The sequence below is a fragment of the Mus caroli genome, unplaced genomic scaffold, assembly GCF_978045245.1.
Source record: "Mus caroli unplaced genomic scaffold, Mus_caroli_1 scaffold_4, whole genome shotgun sequence".
NCBI lineage: Eukaryota > Metazoa > Chordata > Mammalia > Rodentia > Muridae > Mus > Mus caroli.
The window spans coordinates 6,524,907-6,546,865 of NW_028227259.1; the positions used below are offsets into that span (position 1 = coordinate 6,524,907).

A 21,959-nucleotide genomic window follows, 5' to 3' on the forward strand; every position below is an offset into this window, starting at 1 on the left:
AAGCATTGTATATTCTTTGCACACCTATACATTGTTAAAGAATTTATGCTTCGGGGTTGGGGACATAGGTCAGTACAGAGAGCACCTCCAAGGACTGAAGATCTTTGGTTGGCATTCGCTACCAGCCAGCCTTAAAAATGCACGTCTCTGAACTTCTCCCACTTGGATGGCCACCTCCCTATCTCCACACAGCCCAGGATTTAAATTTAAGCTTAAGTAACAGCCTCTATAAATAGATCCATTTTTTATTCCTTTCTACAATCATCTCGCATATCCAGCCAGTATGACTAAGTGACTCTTAAGGTGACTAATTATTACCCAAGAGTCTGGAAAAGCTACTGCATTTAGGATTCTAGACAAGAAAACAAGGGTCTCAAATACAGGATAAAGTTGTAAGTAAAAGAGGTACCTTGGAAAAGGAGGGTGTTTGGTGTGTTTTTTAAGAGAAAGAGAGGGACAGAGAGAGACACTGAGAGGCATGTAATGAGGTTTATTAAGCAAAGCATGAAGGCACACACAACAGGAGAATGTATCAGGAAAACTGCCCAATGCCAGCCTAAGCTACATGGTAAAGCCGGTAAGAAAGAGATGAGAGAAAGAAAAGGAAGAAGAGGGTAGGGAAGGGAGATAGGTCAAGGGAGAGGAGGGTAGGGTTGAAGAGTATAGTCTGGCCTAGATCACTGGGCATTGCATCTCAAAGGCAGCTTTCAAAGTCCAAGATACACTGAAAAGTACTTGAGAAAAAGACCTATGTCTGCTTACAATAGACACAATGGGGAGGATGCCTCTATGTTAACACATGCAGCAAAAGTCACTTTACACCAGAGTCCAGTTTCTCCTTCCTACTTAATGGCTTACTTACTGTTCTTCACCAGCATTCTGAAGGATTAGAGTGGTTTTGAGAATCCAATGTCTAAGACAAGCAAAAGCTGACTGACTCCTGTGTTGTTCTTTTGTGCTGTAACAAATTTGTTTCTAAGATGCACTGACAGTTTAATACCTAAGTTTGTACTTCCTAGGGTCAAAAGAAATAATTCAAGCTTGGGGTTTTTTTGTTTGTTTTGTTTTGTTTTTGTACTACTCAATTATATAAGACAATCTCAGTGAAATTTGAGTTGCATATAAAAGGATAAATGATCCTGTCATTACATTTTAAAAAGTAGAAATAATAAGATGTCATGAAAGAATGATGCCTTTGATCCGAATTCTATCATTTATGAAAACTGGTTGTATTTGGCTTAACAAAGATGTCTACAACACTGCATTTCTTTTTCACAAATAAAACACCTTAAGATACATGTCTAAAATACTATTCCTTCAGCACATGGGAAGCTTTTGAACTGCTGGAAGGTTGGGAACTGGGTTTCTTGGAGATAGAGAAACCTTACGAGCTGTGGAGATGATGGGCAGTTCTCTATCAGTGCTGCTTAGGTTCATGGGAAATACAAAGTGAGGATGATGCCGGCTTTCCTAACAGTCACCACATTTATGTTTTTCTAAATGATTTCTCACAACTGTCCTTACAGTATCTTTTTACTGTCACTTATTCATTAAAGAATACAAAACAAAAAAAATTTGGGTAAGATTCCAAGGAAAAAAGAAATGAGCTGGAAATCTGATTTAGGAAAATGAATGCTAAAGGAATTTAGCAATGCTGGCACCTTCAGGAAGATCATAGTATGCCAAAGAGGAGATATTTAATGGTGGGACAGAAAGATGGCTCTATGGAAAAGGCAATTGCTGCCAAGACTGATTATCTGAGTTCAGTCCCAAGACCCCAGAGGGTGGAGTGAGAGAACGGAGTGCTTTGTACAAGTCATCTTGTACCTCCACTGCACTCAGGCATGGGGATGTATGCAACCACACACATACCACAACACACACACACACACACACACACACACACACAGAGAGAGAGAGAGAGAGAGAGAGAGAGAGAGAGAGAGAGAGCAAACAAACAGTCAAACAAAACCCAGAAACCACAGTAACAAAGCCTGTGACTTAAAACCAGCAAAGTGTGTGGTTTGGAATGTGCTATCTGTCACTCCTCAATGCTTCCATTTCCCTCTCTCCCAAATCCACAGTTGCCATTCTGCACATTCAAGACTGAAAACTTCCTTCCTGTGATCCTAATGCATAAGTGCTTTCCATTTCCTGGTGCCAGGTATGGTGGCCCGTGCCAGTAATTTGAGCTCTTGCAAGGCTGAAGCGAGATGACTGAGGTGTGCTTAAGGCCAGTCCAGACTACAGAGTGTCTCTTTCAAAGAAAACAAAACTATGAAAATATATGCACATAAATGCACACATCTACACAATTCTTCACACAAGTCAACATTGGATAAGCTTGGACTTAAACTCCAATGCGGTATGTCACTTTGTAACCTGTCTTGCTTCACTCATTCTTGTACCCCCTTTACAAAGAAGATAATACATATCTCTAAGGAACATTTATATTGAGTATGTGAGGCAGGGAGCATTATGCCTCTGACAAATGGCAGCTATCATTATTTATAAGGGAAAACAATTTAATCGGAACACAGGTGTAAACATAAAAGAATTAAATAAGTTCCTATCAAATGTAAAAAAACAAAACCTATACTCTACACACAGGGTTACAGTCAGGCCTTCATTTATACTTACTGTGAGGGGGCTGTGTGCTTTGGTGTGTGTGAGTGTACACACACTTGAATGCTGTGCTGGTAAAGGCCAGAGGCATTGATGTGGGGAATCTTCTGTAATCACATTCACCTTCTCTTTAAGACAAAATCTAAGACTCATGAATATGGAGCTGAACAATTCGGTTACATTTCGCTGGCCACCCGCCCCAGAAATCATCTCATCGGATGGACCACAAGTGTGTGCCTCCAGCCTGGCTTTTCACCTAGGTTCTGGGGATCAGAACTCAAGGTCTCAGGCTTTCAATGGTAGCTATGTAACTGACTGAGCCATCTCCCTCACTCCTGGAACTTAGTTTTGAAATAAATTAAATAAATAAATAAATGTTAAAGATGAAATTTTTGTCTTATTAAAAGAATAAAAATATGTATCTCTTTTGTACATAAGGATATTTTATAGCCTTGGAGGGAGAAGATATCAAAACAGCTATAACAGAACTTGAAAGTCGAGATTGTGCAAAAGAATTCAGTAAAACCTAAACGGCCCCAAAGGCAAAATCAACTGTTCTGTTAAAGATAATCACCAAGGTGCATTTTACTTGCCCTAATGTAAAATTATAGTCAACACTAAAATCCAGACAATGAGAAACTGTATAAGATAAACAATTTTCTTTCCTCAAGTAAATTATAAAGAGCAAAATGATAAGCTTGAGACACTTTAAAGGCAAATAGACAAAACTAAACTAGACAGAAGCTTTGGTCATGGAACTATAAATGACAGTGCTAAGAGGGTGGGCTCCCCAGGGAGGGGATGTGTGTGGGGCAGGCTCCCCAGTGAGGGTGAAAGGGGGGGCTGTGCAGGCTCCCCAGTAAGGGTGGACTCAGGGGAGGGGGATTCACCAGTGAGGGTGGTCTGGGGGGGCAGGCTCCCCAGTGAGGGTGGTCTCCTAGTACAGGAGCAGGGCGAGCCAGGGGCAGGGCAGGGGGCTTGGAGGGGGGATAGGGCAAAGCAACACGTGGGCTCATGAGTTTGTGGGATCCCTGACCAGGCTCTACAGCTCAAATTGGATGGAAGTTATAAGGTGACTCATTGGTCCTTATCTGGTTTTATGTGCATCTCTGTCTTTGAACTACATATTTTAACGTTTTTTAAATTAAAAATTAAGGTCTTTACGATTTACCAAAGCAGTAATTTCATTTTTATGTGAATGTACACCTCTCTGCCCATTCATGTTCATACCCCAGATCACACATACTACCCTTGATTTTACACTGATTGTTGTACGACAACTGAGCAGAGACTTTTTAGAGTCTGACTTGTAGGCATTCATTGAGTCAGGTACAGTTTTCATTTAAGGATCACAGCTCAATTGGTAGAAGGCACATCTAGCAAGCACGAAGTCTGGACCCCAAACAAGATACCCCACAAAGGAAGGAAATTTTACTTACTTTGTTCTCCACGACCTTGCCTCCATGTTCAATCTGTCTCTCTACATAACCTGAAGACAGCAACTCGCTACAACAACGAAAGAGAAATGGCAATTAAAGAGGATCCTGCTGTTGACGATAACTCAGTAACACCTTGTCAAGCATGCTCGAGGTCCTGGGCTTGACCCCCAGTGTTTTGGGATGGGAGTGGGGGTGGGTTAGCCTAGAATAGATATCCCATTTGAAAACTTGCATCAAGTTCACACATATCGATCGCCTTTAATAATTGTTTAATTCATATTTTTAACAAAATCAACATTTTACAGAAAGGGAAAGAGGAAGGAAGGAAGGAAGGAAGGAAGGAAGGAAGGAAGGGAGGGAGGGAGGGAGGGAGGGAGGGAGGGAGGGAGGGAGGGAGGGAGGGAGGGAGGAAGGAAGGAAGGAAGGAAGGAAGGAAGGAAGGAAGGAAGGAAGGAAGGAAGGAAGCAGGCAGGCAGGGAGGGAATATGCTAGACAGCTAGGGCTTCTACAAAGATAGAAGCTGAACTGCTCCACCACCTGTGATCCCATGGTGGAGCACAGCCGATTCCCCCGCCCAGCACTGGGGGAAGGAAACTACAGACACATGATTCCTTTTTCAAGAGACTTTAGTCTTGGTTTCTTTTTGTTTTGTTTTGTTTTGTTTTTTCTTGTTTTGTTTTCTTTTACTACAGCTTTCTATCAAAAATTTTGCCTCTTACCATTTTTATGTATCATATATGTTTTTTCCTCACAAATTATTAGTCTACTATACACAGAAAAAGAAAGAGCAAAGAAAATGAGAACAATGGGCCGGCAAGATGGCTCGGTGGGTAATGACACTGGTGCCAACCTGCCAACCTAACTTCAGTCCTGGCATTCACATAGTGGAAGTAAACAACTGACTCTCCCAAGTTGTCCTGTGCCCTCCACGTGCAGACACACAAGTGCTACAGACACACACAAATAAACACGAGAAAGGAAAAGCAAAACATTGTAACCATTTAGATGCTGGTTTTTCTCACAGTCTGCTCTGCAACCTTCTCGTATGATTGGATGTACATGTAATTAGTTATCTATTTGTTTAGTTCAGTTTATGTGTATTGGTGCTTCACCTGCATGTGTGTCTGTGTACTAATAGATACAGTGCCCATGGAGGCCAGAAGAGAATGAAAGAGCTCATGAATCTCGACTTAGAGTTGTGGCCCGCCATGTGGGTGTTGGGGATTGGATACAGGTCCTTTACAAGAGCATCCAGTGTTCTTATTTGCTGAGCCATCTTGCATAAGGGAACCTACTACTATAGAAGCTTTCTGAAATACATGCCTGTACAAAATGAATTTAGATAGAGTTAAATAAAATGGCAGGAAAGAATGACCCAAATGGACATCACATGCTACCAAAAACAATCCCCAGGACCAAGAATGGGTTCTATCCTTTTCGGTCATTGTCGAAGGAGTTCTCGGTGTTGGGATTTTGTACCTAAAAACATCACAGGCTATTGACAATGCTATTGGTTACTCTCTACAACCTGTTGCTGAAGACATCACATATATGTCATTAGAAAGGGGAAAATTGAGCTTAGAATCTACTAGAAGCTTCATCCCTATTGACTAGCATTCGTAGTGCTAGGGGAAATTGATACATGCTACAAAGGGGGACAGATACTATGACTCTCCCAGACGCCTGCCCACTTCCGGGATTGCACTCTCCTGTTAGCTCTAGGGGAGACCTCACTAAGGTGTGTCAGGTTGTATGTTGCAGATTTTAAAAAAGCCTAAAAAGTTAATTAAGCTATAAGGACATTTGTCATCTTATTAGAAATTTCAGGACTATAAGTCAATTTTTAGTGAACACTGACCACTTTTAAATGAATAAACTTGAGCCTTAAAATATGTATATAAAAACGTTTGCGATATGTCAAGTATGTATGGGTAGGTAGTAGGCAAATTGTGTTATATGTAGGCAGAATTCACAGAATGACATAGGATAGGATAGGGAGGTTTTCGGAGGGGAAATGGGGAAAGGGGATAAAACTTGAAATGTAAATAAAGAAAATATCTCATTAAATTTTTAAAAAAGAAAGGGAATAGGCTTTAGAAAAACAACAGTTGTAGCAGCAGTAGTAATGATCTTAGTTCCTCAAAAACAAATTTGAAGCCTTCCGAGTTTTCAAATGTCAAGGGAATATTTTCACTTGGATTATAAAATCTAAGCGATAAGACAGTATGAATCACAGCAAGACTAATTACAGCGAAGAAAAACCCTCTGCTCAGGAATTTCGCAGCCTTTCCAATCAAGCATCCATAGCTACTTGCACTGCTTGAAAAGGCGCCATGTAACTTACTCCACAAACAGTTCATACAATTCTGTTTTTCTTTGCTTGTACTCTTGTGAAAGTATGCTAAGTATTGTTATTTTAATGATTAGGCAGGAAAATCTTCTGTCAAAAACATCTCTGATATTTTGATGCTTTGATAATCTTGATTTCAATCAATCCACTACCTATTCACTAATTTGGATTTTCAAGTATTTTCTCTAGAATTCTCAGTTGAAATGTTTTGATTGCTTTTTTTCATTTTAGATTTATTTAATTTATAGGAGGGTTTTGCCTTTATATGAGGGCATGTACCACATGAATGCCAGGTGCCCATGAGATCAGAATACAGTACAGGATCTCTGGGATGACTGTGAGACACCATATGGTGTTGGCAATTGAACCTAAGACCTCTGTAAGAACAAGGCTATACCTACTGAGCCCCTTATTGGGAATGTTCATTGCTGTTCACCTCTGTCTTGTCCTCTTAATCAGTTAATATTCTTGGATAATCAGGATAATCACCTATTCCTACATACTATAAACTTCCTCATGCCCCTTTCTCTTGTACTGTGTTGTAACTTTGCAATGGCCCTATCAAACTTCAACAATTACACTTACCTTCTCCACAGGCCAGAGCCTTGCTCCCCAACACAGTATCAGAGTGTCCCTAGGTTGTATTATGAGTACAGTTACCTACGGTCCCTCAGCATAACACACGATGCTCAGGAGTCCTTTATGTTTTTATTAACTTTACTCTGAGAAGATCTTTCCAGATTTCTCTCCCTTCAATCTTCAAAAGAGTGGTGGTGACTCCCAAGTGATCTCATGTTTCCAGTCTACATACAGTCTTGTTAGTAGACAGTGTTCACTAGATTCCAAACATATGACTCTCCTAAGGAACAATTAACTGTATATTCAAAATATGTCCTGGCAATAGCTTTGTGATAACAAAAACCAGCAGACACTACCTTGCCCAAGTATCACATTAACCAAACCACCCAGGAAAGGACTGAGATTCTTACACTTTGAAGCGCTGTGCTAAGGACACACTGCTTCCAATATGCTCACTGGAGTTGCCCAAGAAACAAATGAACTAACTGGCTTGGCCATCATTTTCCAAGAAACAGCCTCAAGGCAACTACCAAGCCTAAGGCACCATCCCTACAATGTGTCCTTGGGGCTAAGATTAAGGCAAGGATAAGAAGATTGGGTGCTAAAACCTCAGAAAGACTTTAGGCTGCTTCTTCAAGACCATATATCAAGAGAAAAGCCTTTCTAAGACTCACAAGGAACTCGATTACTCCCCTAAACAGGAAAGTTTTTAGGGATTCTCCACTCAGTGACAGAGATCAAACCTAGGTCTTCATGCCTTCAAAACAAGGGCTGACCCATTCCAGTCCCCAGCCCTAAAAGAATCATGTAAGTATGAATCATAGATAGATAAAACTGTTATTAAGAATCTTGAAGGCATGTCTCACAGAGCCTAAGCTGCAGGGAGGGAGCTATCTCAAAAAGATGTTTACATAAGTTTTGATTAATAGGGTAAATTCAAATAAGATACACATGAAGGTCACCAAATTAAAAATAGTATTACTAGAATATTAGCTTGAATCATAACCAGTCATTTAAAACACTTTATAGTCAGAAACTGGGCCTAGAAAGATATACATAAGCTGGCAATGCCCCTGGCAATGGGCAAAGAGACACCATGTTGGTCATGTTGTTCTTCTATCAGCCAGGGGCAGAGCAGATGGCAGTCCTATGTTTATCCTAGCTTGATGCCTGGCTTGGTGGACAAATCTATTTCATGCCTAGGACACATAAAAATTCAATCAAATCCCAAGTGGCACAGGAAAAAGGAAGATAGACAGAGACTTGTGTTTTACTATGCCACACAGTGGTAGTAGAGAACAATGACCAGGCAGCACAGTGGGGTTGGCCCTGGACAGGGGTGTGAGAGAGCTGACTCCCAAAATTAGGAAAGCTACCCAGAGGGTCAGGAGCCTAGGAGAGCTAGACCTCCCCAACAACAAACAGCTGTGGCACTCAGAGAGTAAACCCTGCCCCTCACCTGGACAGTATGGCAGAGCTGACTCTGGTGGTGGGCACAAGTGAGCGGGTTCCATGCACATCACCACACTTCTGCCCTGAGGTGGCATAGGTGTGAGCATCCCCTCCACCTGTAGCAGTTGGGAGAGCTGGGCAAGAGGATGGGAGAGCTAGCCTTGCCCCCTCACTGGCTGAAGTACTCAAAAGAGCAAGCCCTGCACTTCACCTGGACAACACAATGGAGCTGACAAAGGCATGGGTGAGCCAGCCCCAAGGGTGTTAAAACAAGAGTTGGCCCAGTGCCTTGCAGGCTGAAGCACTTGGGAGAATGTGCCCTTGCCTTGACTGGAAAGCACAGTGCAGCTAGCTGGCTCTGAAGGGGTGGATGTGGCTGAGCCAGCCCCAAGGGCTGACCCTGCCTCCTACTGATGGCAACAATGAGTGGCCTGGCCAGAGCAGTGCTGGAGAACTCTCCCTGGTGGTGCAGATAAGGGAAAACAATGGGCTACCACCCAGCCCTCTGAGATGGGCCACCTCAAAATCTGTATTATCTGTGAATGGTTGGAATTTGTGAAGGAAAAACAAAAACAAAAACAAAAAAACAAAAAACAGTCTTGCTGGTCAAAGGCTACAGGATCTCCATGCTAGAGCCTAACAACAGGATAACTGGGAGGAATCCTAATGAAGATCCAATATTGATGGTGTTGCGGAAGCCAGAGGTCTTGAACAAGACTCATTGCAAAGAACATTTGTAAGGAAGATGTGTGGACAGAGGGATATACTGTGGCATACTACAGCTTGAGCGAATAAATGTTTTTCTATGCATTGGGTTTTTTGTTTGTTTGTTTGCTCCTCTGTGTGTGTGTGTGTGTGTGTGTGTGTGTGTGTGTGTGTGTGTGTGTGTATTTTGTTCGTGGGGTAGTTTGCGAGAGCGAAGGGTAGATACAAGAGAATGGGGAGATGTACAGGGCTGGGGTGCATGACGTGGAACTCACAAAGACTCAACAAAAAGTCGTAAAATATGTAAGCTAAAATCTAGGCCACTTCATACATTAAAAAATGATGATCAGAGAATAAAGCTAAAAACAACAAAAACCATTCCCAAAAAAGAGTCAAAACCTTAATCAATCATTCCCAGTTAAGCACAGTGGTGCATATTCCTAATTGCAGCCTTGGGAGGCTGAGGCAAGAGGACAGAGTTCAAGGCCAACTTGGGTTATATAGTAAGACTCATTCTCCAAAACAAACAAACAATAAATAAATATCGAGACTCAAATAAAATACATTTTCTTTTACCAGAACAGGGGGACTAGGTGACAGTCCTCTCAGTCTTAGTGGCTTTTGGGTATGTCCTCTTTGCACTATTTGAACAGGATTGGCTTTTGCATTCATCTTGTCCTTATCAACCTTCGTCTTGGGATTATATGGAAGGAATAACTTACTTTAGGTTCAATGTTCATACCTAAGTTACCTTAGAAGCCTTCATGACACCGAGACTTGAGCCAAAGGTTGAGAACATGACCCTTGAACTTTATTCCGATGCTATAATGGAATGAAAAATTGAGTCCCTCCTATATAGGTTGACACTAGAAGTCTGTTGTGTCCCACAGATGCTATTGATTAAAGAGGCCTCTTTTCTTTCCACTCCTCTCTCGCTGCGGGTGAGGTCCTCTCCTCCCATAGCTGAGCTGGCTCTTAGCTCAGTTGGAAAAAGGGATCCCCTGCATCATCTGTGCTGCACAGCTTCTATTATGGAAACTCACTTGGAAATCTCGTTTTTGAGTCATACCACTATGACGTCAGGAAACCCAAGCAACAACCAAAACCATGCACAAGACAAAGAGTCAATTCCTCACCAACAGCACCACCTGCATTCCCACTGGCACTGCTTTCTAAGCACACAGCTGAGGTCATTTTGGATTCTAGAAACGGTAGTGTCCGGGCTGGCACCACATGAAGTCCATCTGCATGGTCAATGCACAGAACCATGCAAAGTAATAAACTCCAAGGCATAGGCTGCTCATGCATTTGAGTAACTCACACTTAGTAACTGCTATATTACAGATAATCAATATATTTTATTTAGAGTAACTGCCAAATACTTGAGAAAAAATTACTTGGGATAATATGAATATAAAAGAACAACAAAATTTCCAAGATGACTCTATAAGCCATATAGTATAGGGGTCACAATGAAGATCAAAAACATCATTAGATGTTTAGCTATAAAAAGGTTATTGGAACGACTTATGGAAACTTTAAGAACCTAATTTTAATTTGCTTAAATACTAAGCTGAGAACGTTTTAAAGTACTTTGACCTTACTTTTTATTCTGTGCATCTTCTGCCAATCCTTATCAAATCACCTTCTCTCTTGTGTATTTCTTTTTCTTGCTCCTTTTAAGCAAGAATAATCAACTAGACATTTCCTGGGAGATAACTATCTAGCTGAGAATCCTACTAGACAAAAGCAAGAGGCAGTCCCTAGGCCTTTGTAGCACCAAGAGTTAATTACCCATTCTACAACTCAGTCTTATGGCAAAGTTGGTATCTATTTCCTCAGTACATAATAACCAGTGTTTAAAAATCCTGTTTTGTTTACGCGACATGAAATTGAAACTACAAAATTGAAACTATAAAAGCTTATGTGTGACAATTTTGGATGTGAGTTTCATTTTATTACTTACCAATCTGTAAATATGAAAAGCTCTCTCATTTGTGCAATTGCAAGGGAATTTCTGGGTAACACTGTGCTAAAAGGTGAGTCTACTTTAGTTACTGTGGTAAGTTGAGTAGGTAGACTCATTCAAATGTTTGGTCCTCAGTTGATAGAACTATTTAGGAGAGATTAGAAAGTGTGGACTTGTTGGAGGAGCTTTGTCACCAGGGATAGGATTTATAGTTTCAGAAACCCACACCGGTTCTGTCAGTGCCTGTCTCTGTCTCCCTCTTTCTTCCTCCTTACTTCTTTCCCGCCCTCCTTCTCTCTCTTTCTACTTCCAACTTGCAAATCAGATGTGAGCTCTCAGCTACTGCTCCAATGCCATGCCTGCCTGTAAGAAGGCCATGTCCCCCAGCACAGTACTCATGGACTAATCCTCTGAAACTGTAGGCATGTCTCCAACTAAACACTATCTTTCATGCGATGTCTTAGTTGTGGTGTCTCTTCACAATAATGGGACAATAACTGAGATGATTACGCTCTACTAAGTCAAAATCTGATGAAAATTATCAGTGAGCTTTCAGTGTATACATAAGGAATAAATATGCTTAGCAAACATTGAGATGTGCACTATCATTAATGTTAGATCTTATTTATAGACTCCTTTTTTTTTTCTAATAAAGACAAGATTTCTAAGTCTAGCTTTGCAGTAGGGTCACAGGACTGTAAGGGGAAAGCCTAGTCACATTCACATTTACAAAATCAGAACCTCCTAGATTTACATACCATAAAACATCACCAAACATGAAAGTATAATTGAACAATCAGCTTACAAATATCCTGGTAACTCTATTAGCATATAATGCTCTGTTGCATGTTCTGATTGTTGTAGCTCATTGCCACTTTGACAATCAAGGATACCAGGGAACACACAACAGAAAAGCAATGAAAAGGAGCACTGGGTGGCATGTATGACATTCAACCAAGGGAGACACGAGCCTCTCCAACACTGCCAAATCTAGGACTAACTTGATTCTTCTAAGGACACTTAACTATTTTCAACATGGGCTTTGGGATTCAAACTCAGGCCACCATGCTAATTCAGCAAGCACTTTACCAACTAAGGCATTGCCCCAGTCCCATTTTTTGTTTTTAGTTTTTTTATTAGTTCATTGAGAACTTAATAAAATGTATTTTGATTATACTCACCCTTTCTCCATCAACTCTTCCCAGATCCATACTCTTCCCCAACTACCTTTGTGTCATTTTCTTTTCTCTTTTTTTAACCCATGAAGACCAATTTGTGTAGCCCAGATATTCTTGCATATATGGTCTACTACTAGTCAACACACCCTTAGAGAAAACTTAACTTTTTCTTCTCCCAACAACTAACAATTGTTAACAGCTCTGCATCCAGGAATGAAATTTTATCTCCATCTCCACACTCCATGCTGGGATTTGGGTTTTTTTGGACCCAAAAAAGACTTGTGTGTGAGTGCTGTTGACAACTTCTGTGTGGCTTTGCCCTCTGTGTCAAGAAGACACGATTTACTTAGCGTCATCCACCACAGCTGGCTCTTATGATCTTTATATTCCCTCTTCTTCAATGATCCCTATGCCTTGGAGAGAATGGTCCAGCATAGATGTGTTACTCAGGGCGCAGCATTCTGAAGTCTCCTATTTTCTACATCCTGGCCAGTTGTGGGTCTCTGTCTCATCTACTGTAAATAAGAGATTACCCGAGAACTGAGAGATGCATTGTTCTACTCATATAATAAGCAGTTAGGAGCCAGTTTAATAGTGTGTCTATTTAATAACACAATAGTAGTAGCTTCTTCCTTAGGGTCCATGGCCAGTCTAGCCACAGGGCCTTGGCCTGGTAATGGTGTCAGGTATAGGTTTCATCTCGTGGATCATGGATTAACTTCACGCATAAGGTGGTTGGGTGCTCCTATGGTATTCCTTTCACTGTTGCACCAGTGGGCATGGCAGTCCCATCAATGGTTTAGGTCACAGGTTTCATAGATGGGTAAAATTGGTGATTATTTTTCTCTTTTGGTAGCTTGCTAAGGACCTTCTAGCACTATCAAAGCTAGCCAGGAGGGCTGAAACTTGTAGGTCTATAATAGGTTGATTCCTCCAAGTTCTTATGATTCAAGTATGCAATGTCTTCAGTAACAGAGCCGTACTGTTAAGTTCTAGAGGGTAACCAAATACACTATTAATACCCTAGACCTTTTTTTGTTGTCGTTTGGGGTTTTGTTGTTGTTGATGATGGTTTGGTTTGGTTTGGTTTGGTTTTGGTTTATTGTTTGTTTCTTTGTTGTTTTTTGTTTTTTTGCTTCTATATCAGATGCAGAGTATCTGGAGGGTAGTCTAGTACTTTGGCAATGGCCTGTACAGATCTTGGGGGGTCTATGGGCCCTCACAAGCTAACAACTTCATCAAAAGAAGCAACCCATTCTCAGTACTATATACTCTCTGGTGTCTAGTAGCAGCACTGCTACCTGGTTCTAGGATAACTTTACATATATATATGTGTGTGTGTGTGTGTCTGTGTGTCTGTGTATGTGTGTGTGTGTGTATGTGTGTGTGTGTATATGTGTATATGTATGTATATATATACATATATATATATAATATGTGTATGTATATATATGTGTGTGTATATATATATATATATATACACACACACATGTATGCAGAATAGTTATTCCAAATATACTATTATGCTATTAGTAAATGGATATCGTGTGAAATATATATACATATATGTATATTTATTTAGAAGTTTCTACATATGATTTTTTGAAATGTCTTTAGTATTATTTAACCCTCTCTATATTCCCTTCTCTACCTTGCTCTCCTCCCCATCTGAATTTAACCCTTCCTATCCCACTAATCCTTTTACCGCTTCTTCATCTTTTATTGAAAACAAGTCCTTTTCTCATATAATAAGTCCTTCTCATAGCTCATAGTTTCCCTTTTCTCTCCTCCTCCTAGTTCTTCCCTCCATTCTCTCCATTAGAGATGCATTCCATTTCTGCCTCTCACTAGAAAAGAATAGGCTTTTATGAGATAACAGACAAATATGACAAAACGTAACAAAGCAAGATATCACATGGAAGTTGGATACAACAACACAACAGGAGGAAAAGAGTCCCAAGAGCAGGCACAGAGGTCAGAGATTCACTCCTTCTCAGTCAGGAGTAGGACTAGCTTTAAGAAGAAAATGCCAAACCTATGTCAAGATTTACCTAGCTTTCCCATTCATGTTCTAGAAGTAAGAGATTTGGTTATAAAAATGAGCCAGATATGGTAGGGTATGCCAATAATCTTAGAACTTGTAAAGAGTGGCAGGAAGATCATGAGTTCAAACTTCCCAATGCATATTCTAGAAGGAAGAGATTTGGGTATTAAAATGAGCCAGATGTGGTAGGATATGCCAGTAATCTTAGTACTTAGAAAGCAGAGACAGGAAGATCATGAGTTCAAGGCCAGCACAATACACAGTGAGGTCTTAAAAATAAAGAAAAAGACTGAACTAAGAATGGTTCAAATTAACTACATTTGCTGATAATTACTATCTTTTATAACACTCTGATAGTAAGGCAAATCTCTTTACCTCATCATCAGAAATGAAGAAGAGCCATGCATTCAAAGTAAAACTGCACCCACAGCTTCCCTTCACCTTCCCAATCTTACATGACCTCATAAGTAAATGTCAGGTATGGACTCCAAACCTGGCAAGATCCATGGCAAGAGAGCACCACCATCACTTGCAGCTTCATCTTCTCCGTCTCCTTTAGAATCCCAAAGGCTAATCTAACCAGGCCCTTTATATCAGTTTATGCCAGTTACCTTAGGAAGCTCCCATCGCCAACTCTCTAATCTCTATCTGGCTTTGTCTCCTCCCACAACTCAGCTGCTTCACAGTCATGATGCCTTCTGGAATTCACACATGGCTATCCACAGAATCCATCCCTTAGCTGCAACTTTTGTTTTTGTTCTTTTCTTCATCATCTTGTTCTCAGAAGCAGCACTGCAGAGTTTCTTGAGTAGGAGCTGTATAACTTTGCTAATGGGGGTCTGGTGGTAGAGGGAGAATATGTCTGTTTCTCATTTTCAGTTGAGCAATTTTTCCTCATTCCACTAAAACTTACCTCTTTTTTTTATGCTATGCATCAGACTATACTGTCACACATCCTGTAGTCTCTGGTTTCCAGTCACTTCCCCTCACTTTCTCAAAGTTTCAGTTTTGGTTCAGGATCACACTGTCCAACATCACTCCTATTTTACGTTCTGGAGATTTTTGGTATCTACTTAAGTCACCATTCAAATTAACAACTTAATCTCATCCAGTGAGATTGGATATCATTCCCTAGTAGCCATAGTAATATCTTTAACCTTCCAGTTATAGTATTATCTGCTTTAATACTCTCTACTTCTTTTTTACCATGTTCATTTATTTGAGCTTTATTTTCATTTCATGCTTTAAACTTTTATGCATGTCTGTGACTGAGTGTGTGTGTGTGTGTGTGTGTGTGTGTGTGTGTGTGTGTGTACACTATGTGAATGCCTAGTGCCCAAGAAGTCCAAAAGAGGGTGGACAATTTCCTAGAACTGAAGTTACAAATAGATGTAAGCCAACATGAGGATTGTAGAAACCAAACCCAGGTCCTCTGAAAGGGTAACAAGTGCTCTTAACCACTGAGCCATCTTTCCAGCACCTATTCCAGCTTTCTTAACACACCATTTCAAAACTTTGAGTGCAATAGAACTTCTAAGCCATTGGGTTTACTACCATTCTATCATTCCTCATGCTTTTGTTCAAGTGAGAGTCAGTCTCAGCATTCACTACCTTGCAAACCCATCACTTGACATATGACATTCCCCAGACTGAACCAATACTGATGAAAACAAGTCCTGGGTCTATTCGAGGCCTACCAGTACAGCTAAATGAAACTAATAGCAGCTCAAGGTGTTTCTTAACATATAATAACTATAAGCAAGCCGTAAAAACTGCCTGGCACTCACATCCTACAGCAGTCTGTACAACACCCACCGGTGTCCCAGCATATCCCATGTCTTCATTTCTCTCCTCAAACCTTCAACATCTACCTTCCCCCATCCATTTTCAAAGATTATTTCTTGCTTGTTGTATCATGAAGGGAAAACAAATACAGATGTATAAGTTGCATAGACCCCCATCACTGCATCCCCATACGTCCTATGCTCAGCCTTCCCTACTGTTAATGATTAGCTCTCTAGTTATCTAAAGCTAATCCATTGCACCTCTCTTGCTCATATACCCAATTCATCCATTCTTGTCTACTCAGAAAGCACCAGAAATCCTTCCCTCTCCTGGGATTTGAAAAAATTGTTAGATCTTTCCTATCACTGTATAAATTTTTATGTCTCTTATTTAGAAAAAAACCATTCATTTGTATGATTTTTCCTTTCAAAGCCTGCTCTTATCAAACTCACTAATCATCTACAAATGCCTTATGATCCATGATCAATGTGCTCATCTTATCTGACCCATAAGGAGCACCTGCCACTGCTGAGCACCCTTCTGCTTAAATTCCTACCATCCACAGTTGCTTGTTTTTCTCTTCTTCCTGCTTCCCAACCTCCTTTGCTGGCTTCTAAACTCTAAATACTTGATTACACAGCTACACACTAGGGTTGAGTCCTTCACACAGCTACACACCAGGGCTCAGTCCTTCACACAGCTACACACCAGGGCTCAGTACTTCACACAGCTACACACCAGGGCTCATTCCTTCACACAGCCTCACACTAGGGCTCAGTCCTTCACACAGCTAGCCACTAGGGCTGAGTCCTTGCTTCTACTATTTTTTTTTTCATTTCCTTGATAATTTCATCTAAAAGTTTCTCTTTTTGTTTTTATGAAAATGTCCATACTTAAAACTCTAGTTAAAATTCTCCTCTGAACAACAGAATCAATGTTTCCACTAGTTTATCATATGTATGTGTACCACACTTAAACATATCCAAACCTGAACCCTGAACCAATCTTGTGTAACAAATACGATTTTCTTACATCCATTCCATCTCCATAAATAACTTATCAAACTCCTCTTGTTAAGAACTATGGAATGGCCACTGGCTCTTCAATTCCTCTTACTTCCTCATATCTAATGGTCAGAGATGTCTGTCAATTCCATTTTCAAAATATGTCCTAAAGTCCTTCCAAAGTGTGTCCATTGCATTGCCTTGAGTGGTCATGATACCATACTTGGTTTATTACAACACTTAAGGTCTATTCTGTCCATTTGTCAATGGTATCATTATCTTTATGAAGAATATAACAGTCACTGAGAATACACATAATTGGCATCATTATACAATGTTAATGATAGTTCATTATTTCCTTCTATAGAGAAAATGATCTTTCAAATTTTAGTATAAAAAATATAAACTTATATTTTACACCCAATAGTCTAATAAAAAATAGATAAATAATATTTGTATGACTTTTATAAATAATTATTATTAGAAAACAAAATGTTGACAAAACTATTAAGGAACTGCAACATCTATAAATACTGCGGGTGTAGCTGCACAAAACATTCAGAGAGCAGTTCAACAATAAATAGCTTGGCTTCTATGAATTTTACCTAAAGAAATTATTGCAAATGTGTATAAATGCTTAGCTATAAAGACTGACAATATAATATCACAGAGAAAGTCTGGAAAAGGCAGACAGGAAATTAAATAAGATACAAAACTTACAATCCCCCAAGAACAGTGGCCTCAGGCATCTAAAGCACAACTATGGTGATTGTGAAGTCAGACTTGACTGTATTAAGAACAGGCCAGCCTAAGCTATGGACCAAGATGCTCTCTCAAAATAGCAATCACGACAAAACTTACAATTATACTTCTGGCACTATTGTTCCATATAAGCCAATAAAGGATGTTTAACCACACCTGGCAGTGAACCACCATTATTCTATCACCTGAAAAGCAGGAGGGACAGGAGGTCAAGGCCATCTGTAAGTCTGAGGCCAGTTGGCTGTAGGAAACACTGTCTTTTAATAACAAATACTTGTAACGTCTTCTTAAAGAAAGTACCACATGTTGCAAAAGAGAGAAAATATATGTATACGTGAGGAAAAACAGAAGCAAACAATGAAATGCTAGCAGGCGTTTTCCCTGGGTAGTAAAATCACTGATTTATAGATTTCATTTGTTCTATGTCTGCAGAGTTTCCGAATGTTTCATAATAAACTCATATTACAGTTATAATAAGAAAATCAGAATTTTAAGTTCACAGTACCGTAATTCCAATGTTATTTGGTAAATTATTTTCCATCCATTTGGCAGAAAATAACAATTAAGGAACACCTTAATAAAACTTCATACTAGGGCTGGCGAGATGTCTCAATAGCTAAGAGCACTTGCTGCTCATTCAGCAGACCTGAATTCAGTTCCCAGCACCTACATGGCCACTCACAGCCACTAGTGAATCCAGTTCCAGGGAGTTCAACATCCTCTTCTGCCTTCTTGGCATCAGGAATGCAGGCAAAACACTCATATACAGAAAATAATACAATAAATTTTAAAACTCATACTAAAAAGGAAAAGGTTCCTAGTATCAAAAGCTAGAATTATATAAATAGATGTTTCAGATGCAGTAGCATACACCGGAAGCCCAGCACCCCTAAAGTTAAGGTAGAAAGATTTTTCTGAGCTCCAGGCTACCCTGAGCCACATAGTCAGTTCCAGAGCCAGCCTGAGTTAACCCTATCACAAAACAACAAAATACAAAAAGCACAAAGGAGAAAAGTAACAAAAGAAATTATACCAATCAGCTATAAATTTCACATTTAAATGGTCACTATTATAGGTCATACTATATATTATACATATCATATATATTTTTGGTTTTGTTAGCATAAAGTTTCTGCTAAATGCTTCCATTTATTTTTAAAGGATGCTTACTTTACGCTTCCCCTCCTACTATTATTACTGTTTAAACACTGTCTCACAGCTTTATGTTCATTCACTCATGTAATACACACAGGCCTCTTGTTAAGGGGGTGCTGTGTTTCCACACAGGTGAGACAGCGAAGCAGAGAGAGCAAGCGTCTCAGTGGAGGCATGCAGGGCGAGACATGCAGACAGGATTGGACCGAATGGCCTGACTTCAGAGGTCATTCTCCGGATCACTAAACCCAAAGACAAGATGAATTTTTCTTCCCATAACTTTTGTGTTTAATGACATACATTGAACCACACATCACCAAACAACCTCAAACTTCTGTGTAAAACAGTGAGCACTCAGTACGAGCAAATACCGGTGATTCACCAAACCCATTTTTAGTTACTATGCATACTACTGCCAGCATCGGACTCACTGCACTCTGGGCTTGCTGTTAGCTGCGGGCCAGCTGTCATCATGAACTTTCTCTTCATCACAGTCCTCACAATCTTGCTGGGGCTGCCTCCACCAAAAACTCCCCCTCTCCTCTCTCTGGTTCAGTTCCCGGTGCCTTCCAGAAATCATATTTAATCAGATTAATTTCCTGTGTGCTTCACTGCTATACTTTCTGAGAACTCATATTTGCAGGGATGTTGTGACAAGGTGTTGCAGCCCGGACTGGCCCTGAAACCACTCACTCTCCTGACTTAGTATCTCAAGTGCTGGGAAGTACGTGGCACAGCATCTGGCTTTGGGAACTCATTGTTGCTTGATGACTTAGATTTTTAGTTCAGTAAGCTGCAGAATGTTCAACATCACTAGTACTGCTATTGTAACTCTGATCTATTCTGATCTTCAGTGTTGTAACCTGAGATTTTTTTCTCCCTTGAGTTTGTTCTAATCTTTTCTTTTCTCATTGCTCTTCTAGCATTTAACAACTGTGTATCTTTGTGTAGATCTTTTTTCCTCATTTATTGTCGTGTGCATTCAATGGGCTTATTCAATCTAGAAATTCATATTATGAAATTATGAAGATTTTTCCCAGGCTGAGGATGTATAGACCAATGATAGAGCATTTGCCTAGTGTGATGGTTTGCATAGACTTGGCATATTGTCCTGTGCATTCAATGGGCTTATTCAATCTAGAAATTCATATTATGAAATTATGAAGATTTTTCCCAGGCTGAGGATGTATAGACCAATGATAGAGCATTTGCCTAGTGTGATGGTTTGCATAGACTTGGCATATTGTCCTGTGCATTCAGTGGGCTCGTTCAATCTAGAAATTCATATTATGAAATTATGAAGATTTTTCCCAGGCTGAGGATGTATAGACCAATGATAGAGCATTTGCCTAGTGTGATGGTTTGCATAGACTTGGCATATTGTCCTGTACATTCAATGGGCTCGTTCAATCTAGAAATTCATATTATGAAATTATGAAGATTTTTCCCAGGCTGAGGATGTATTGACCAATGATAGAGCATTTGCCTAGTGTGATGGTTTGCATAGACTTGGCCCAGGGAGTGGCACTATTAGAAGGTGTGGCCCTGTTGGAGTAGGTGTGGGTGGCCTTGAGGGTGTGGGCTATAAGACCCTCATCCTTGCTGCCTGGAAGTTAGTATTCTGCTAGCAGCCTTCAGATGAAGATGTAGAACTCTCAGCTCCTCCTGAACCATGCCTGCCTGGATGCTGCCTTGATGATAATGGACTGAACATCTGAACCCGTAAGCCAGCCCCAATTAAATGTTGTTCTTAATAAGAGTTGCCTTGGTCATGGTGTCTGTTCACAGCAATAAAACCCTAAAACACCTAGCATGCAGAAAGCAGTGAGTTTAGTCCCCAGAATCATTGGGGAAAATATAAAAGAAAAACATTTTCTGAAATTATATGATTAATGGTTTCTCATTGCTTTACAGTATTCTGGCGGGGCTTTTACAGGAGACAGGACTGGATCCGGACTCTCCTCTAGGTGTTTACCTTCTCTCTTATTGACCATTTATAAATCTGTCCTGTTTTTATGTCTACCCCATCCCACCTATATCCTTCAACCCTTCCATTTTTTATCCCTTTTACTTTCCTCTAGATACCCAACGCCATTATCTTTTTTCAGATATGCAATAATTATCTCCTTTAATATTTTATTACAATGTTGTGCTTTTCCTTTTATTTCACAACATCTTCATTTCAGATGAATCCTTTTCACATTGTTTTTTTTTTCCTAGATGCTATTTTCAAATGCCTGGCACTCCTTGGCCTCTGTCATAGCTAGAGCTATCTTAAAGTAAGGAATCTCAGTTGAGAAAACTCCTCCATAAGATCCAGCTATGAGGCATTTTTTTTTAAATTAGTGATCAGTGGGGAAAGCCCAGTCCATTGCAGGTGGTGCCATCCCTGGGCTGGTGGTCCGGGGTTCTTAAAGAAAGCAGGCTAAGCAAGCCAGGAGGAGCAGCAAGTCAGTAAGCAGCACCCCTCCATGGTCTCTTCTTTACCTCCTACCTCTAGGTTCCTGCCCTGCTTTAGCTCCTGTCCTGACTTCCTTCAGTGATGGCCTACAATGTGGAAGTGGAAGTCAAATAAGCCCTTTGCTCCCCAGTTGCTTTGCTCAAGGTGTTTCATCACAGCAATAGTAACCCTAAGTAAGACAGAAGCCAGTAGCTCACTGCTTGGAAGCTAAGTGTGAAGCATTATGGATGCACATGTGCAATGTCTCTTGAGAGAAGGCAGAAACTTCATTGGAAAAATCAAACATGTCAGTGTCTGTACATTCCGTACCAGATATGGTCACTTAGCCCAGAATGAGAGCTGTGTGTCTTGACAGTAGAGCTCCAACATTCAGATTCTCAGACTGGGCTTAGGATCTCCTCCAGCCTCACTGCACTTCCTGCTGTCTACTTCCCAATTTAGAGGTGATAGT

The 21,959-nt window shown here is 40.3% G+C and overlaps 1 protein-coding gene and 1 non-coding gene across 10 annotated transcripts in view; one reads left to right on the forward strand and one right to left on the reverse strand.

Annotated features, from left to right (window-relative positions):
• The window catches only part of LOC147004899 (protein DBF4 homolog A-like), a 390,457-nt gene that overhangs the window by 262,931 nt on the left and 105,567 nt on the right, over positions 1-21,959 (reverse strand). For 8 of the 9 annotated variants that reach the window (XM_085836435.1, XM_085836434.1, XM_085836429.1 and 5 more), the window contains exon 4: positions 4,065-4,131. The exons of the other annotated variant lie outside the window; for it this stretch is intronic. In XM_085836435.1, the coding sequence (XP_085692561.1) occupies positions 4,065-4,131 (67 nt within the window). The remainder of the gene's footprint in view (positions 1-4,064; positions 4,132-21,959) is intronic. 9 annotated transcript variants of the gene reach the window in all.
• Positions 8,062-8,205, forward strand: LOC147004904 (small nucleolar RNA SNORA48). The gene has a single exon (XR_015047055.1). It is a non-coding gene; the product is annotated as a small nucleolar RNA SNORA48 (small nucleolar RNA).